This window comes from Echinops telfairi, unplaced genomic scaffold, assembly GCF_000313985.2.
Source record: "Echinops telfairi isolate 266 unplaced genomic scaffold, ASM31398v2 ScPeMD7_7463;HRSCAF=8501, whole genome shotgun sequence".
NCBI lineage: Eukaryota > Metazoa > Chordata > Mammalia > Afrosoricida > Tenrecidae > Echinops > Echinops telfairi.
The window spans coordinates 780,851-783,774 of NW_022111363.1; the positions used below are offsets into that span (position 1 = coordinate 780,851).

Consider the following 2,924-nt stretch of genomic DNA (forward strand, 5'->3'; position numbering starts at 1 on the left):
CGTGCGCTGCGCTCCGCCGCGCCCCCGGGCGGCTCCGAGCGGGAGGCGGCGCTCCTCGGGCCGCTACCCCCTAGGCCAGCTCGGCCGCTGCCCGGCCCCCGACTCCGAGGCTCCGAGGCTCTGTTTTGCACTTTTCATTCAATCCCACCCCCCGTCACTTCCTTCAGAAAACAGAAACCACCCGGACCTGCCTTAAAGGGGCAGCGTACCTCTCGGCCCTTAAAGGGCCAGCTGCGCCCCGCTCGGGCGGCGGCGGAGGTGGCCAGCGCGCGCGGGCCCAGGGCTTCCCGGAAAGCGGTTTTGCGGAAACTGTGCTTTCTCACCCGACTCCCTCCATCCAGGCCGCGCCCAGGCCGGCCGCTGTGTCAGGAGTTTGGGCAAATCCTGTCCTCCCAGCAGGGGCGGGACGAGAGACTCTCCACCCCGCTTCCCGCCCCCCAGCCCCCACCTCTTTTGGCTTGTTCTTGTGCCACGTGGATGAAGTAATCGGCCTCAGTTTTTTAAGGGATTTGGTTTGGTCTCTGAGTTTCCCTGAGACAGCTAATTTCTAAAAAGCTCCTGCAAAAACAGACCTCCCCCAGGCCCGCTACCATTTGCATTGTCTTCCGCCGAGGGAGAGCGCAGCTGGGGCGCTAGCCCTGCATGGACACTGCTCAGTGGGAGATCTTGATACTTGAGGCCACTTCTCTGGACGCAGCCTGGGAAGCCCCCACATGTTGGGAGACCTTGTGGTCTCTTGGCCTTTGTATCCAGGCTTCCTCGGTGCCTCTGTGTCCCTCAGCCTTTCCCTCCTCTCCAACCGCCTTGCCACCCAGTGGTTTCAGTAGACGGTGCACATGTAGGCGAATATTAGTTCCCAGGCCACACACGGGAGATGCCCTGGTGGTGTAGTGGTTATTGCTCGTTGAGCTGTGATTCGCATGACCTGCAGTTTGAAACTCCGGGCAGTTCGGCACTGGGGGAAAGACTGGCCTCTCTACTGTAAAGAGTTATGGTCCCAGAAACCCACAGGGGTGTCTATGAGTCAGCATTGGCTGGAGGGCAGCGCCTTGGTGAGGGGTCACACAGGAGACGCTGGCACTCCAACTTCACGGAAGGAAGAAGTGCCACCATCAGGCTCTTCACCCCCCACTCCCAAGAAAACTTGTCACCCTGCCAAGGACCCCAACAATCAGCTGGGTGCTCTGGGCAAGTTTTTAAAGTATTTGGGGATAGGTATTCCCATGAAGGCTGCTGGGACACACTGTGGTGCCAGTCCCCTGGAAGAACATACCCCTGGGGACTCTCTGCCCTGGTTCGCTCCTAACCTTATCACTTCCATTTCTCCTAGGGCCCCTGTTCTTCGGCAAATCTTGATCCCAGAATCGTGAACACTGTCCTCTAATGTAGAACCCCCTTCCCTTCTGGGTTATTAACGGGCACAAAGGTGAGAACTGGTACCTATGGTTTCCCCAACTTCCCAGTCCTCATGTCAGTGACAGCTCAGTGGTCCTGAGACAAACCAGCAGTCAAACCTTACCCTCTGCCCTCAATGTCTACTGACCTCCTCCAAGCCTGCTACTTCGGGCAATGTCTCCAGGTCCTTCCTTAGCTGACTCCTCCGCCTCTGTCCCTCCCTGCTCAAGTCTCTGAGAGGAAGGAGAGGCGCCCCATGCCAGGGCCTCTTCAGCTATCCCATCTGCCCCACTTCTCCACTCCCTTGAGACACCAGCTGGCAGTGAGTCCGATCCATACATGTCCGAGTAGCACTGTGCCCCACTGGGTTTTCAACCTGCCTTTCAGCAGCGGTGTGGATTATGCTTAACAGTTGGCATCACCAGGGGCTCCAGGGCCTCTCTATCAGGAGAGGGGCCAGGTGGGGCAAGTGGGAATTGGGAGATTCCTGCAGAACACCTAGCCCTCCCGTACTCTTTCCTCTGGTATTCCTGTTGCTAGGGCACTGTCAGTCACTCACCACCCTTCCTGCCAACCCCCTAGCAAGTCCACTCTCCTTCCTCCCCTTAGGGGCCAGATTCATCTTCCACAACAGGTACCTCTACTCAGACAGCGCCTGTCTCAGCCACCTCTCTCCATCCTGAGCTTTCATTCCAGCCAGGTAAGCCTTGGTACCTGCCAGCTGCCTCTCTCTGGGCCCTCCTCCGGCAAGATTCCTAATCTTCCAGGCCAAAGAGAAAGGCAGAGAGACATGCTTGAGAGGTCTCAGGGGTGGCCAGCTCTACAGGGAAGGCTACCTGGTCCAGCACTGGGGGGACAGAGGGAAAAGCAATGGCTCTGGGGCTGAATGCAGGGCTGGGAGGCTGGGGGCCACCTCACTGCCCAGGGCAAGGGTTGGAAAGCAGACCAGGAGAAAGAGGGCGACTTGTCCAGGATCACACGGGGTACAAAGAAACCCCAGGCCTTCAGATTCCTAGCCCAGGATTTCCCCCACTCCGAACGTGGGGTTCCCAACCCAACCTCACAGAGCTCCAGTGATTCTGATGGGCAGGATCTGCAAGCCGGGAGTTGGAAGGGCAGTCGGTATCTGGACGGCTCTGGGTGAGCTGGAGGAGGAAGTGGGGAACAGAGCCAAGTCCCCAAGCAGGGAGCAGGGGCTAGGGCACGGGGCAAAGAGGTCAAAGGTTGAAGTGACTGGAGAGCGGTGCAGAGAAGCTTGGTGGGGGAAAGGAAAGGTGGTCATCTGAGCGCTTGAGGGTGGAGACGGACCTAGAGGGTCAAAGAAGCTCCAGGCGTGACCTTGGGCAAGTCGCACCCCTCTCTTGACCTTGGGCGCTCCGGAGCCCGCGGGGTGCCTCACCTTCTTGAAGTCCGCGGTGAAGGAGACCAGGGTGCCGTCGGGCTTGCGCAGCTCCAGGCTGATGCTGTCCGCGTCGCTGTCCGCCTGCAGGCTCTCCTCGGTCACCTGGCCGTCGGGCAGCCGCACACGG

The 2,924-nt window shown here is 59.3% G+C and overlaps 1 protein-coding gene across 1 annotated transcript in view; it reads right to left on the bottom strand.

The window, feature by feature from the left end:
* Positions 1 to 2,924, bottom strand: part of OAF (out at first homolog) — a 23,580-nt gene that overhangs the window by 17,852 nt on the left and 2,804 nt on the right. Inside the window, exon 3 of the mRNA XM_030888382.2 lies at positions 2,795 to 2,923. Coding sequence (XP_030744242.1) covers positions 2,795 to 2,923 — 129 coding nt within the window. The remainder of the gene's footprint in view (positions 1 to 2,794; position 2,924) is intronic.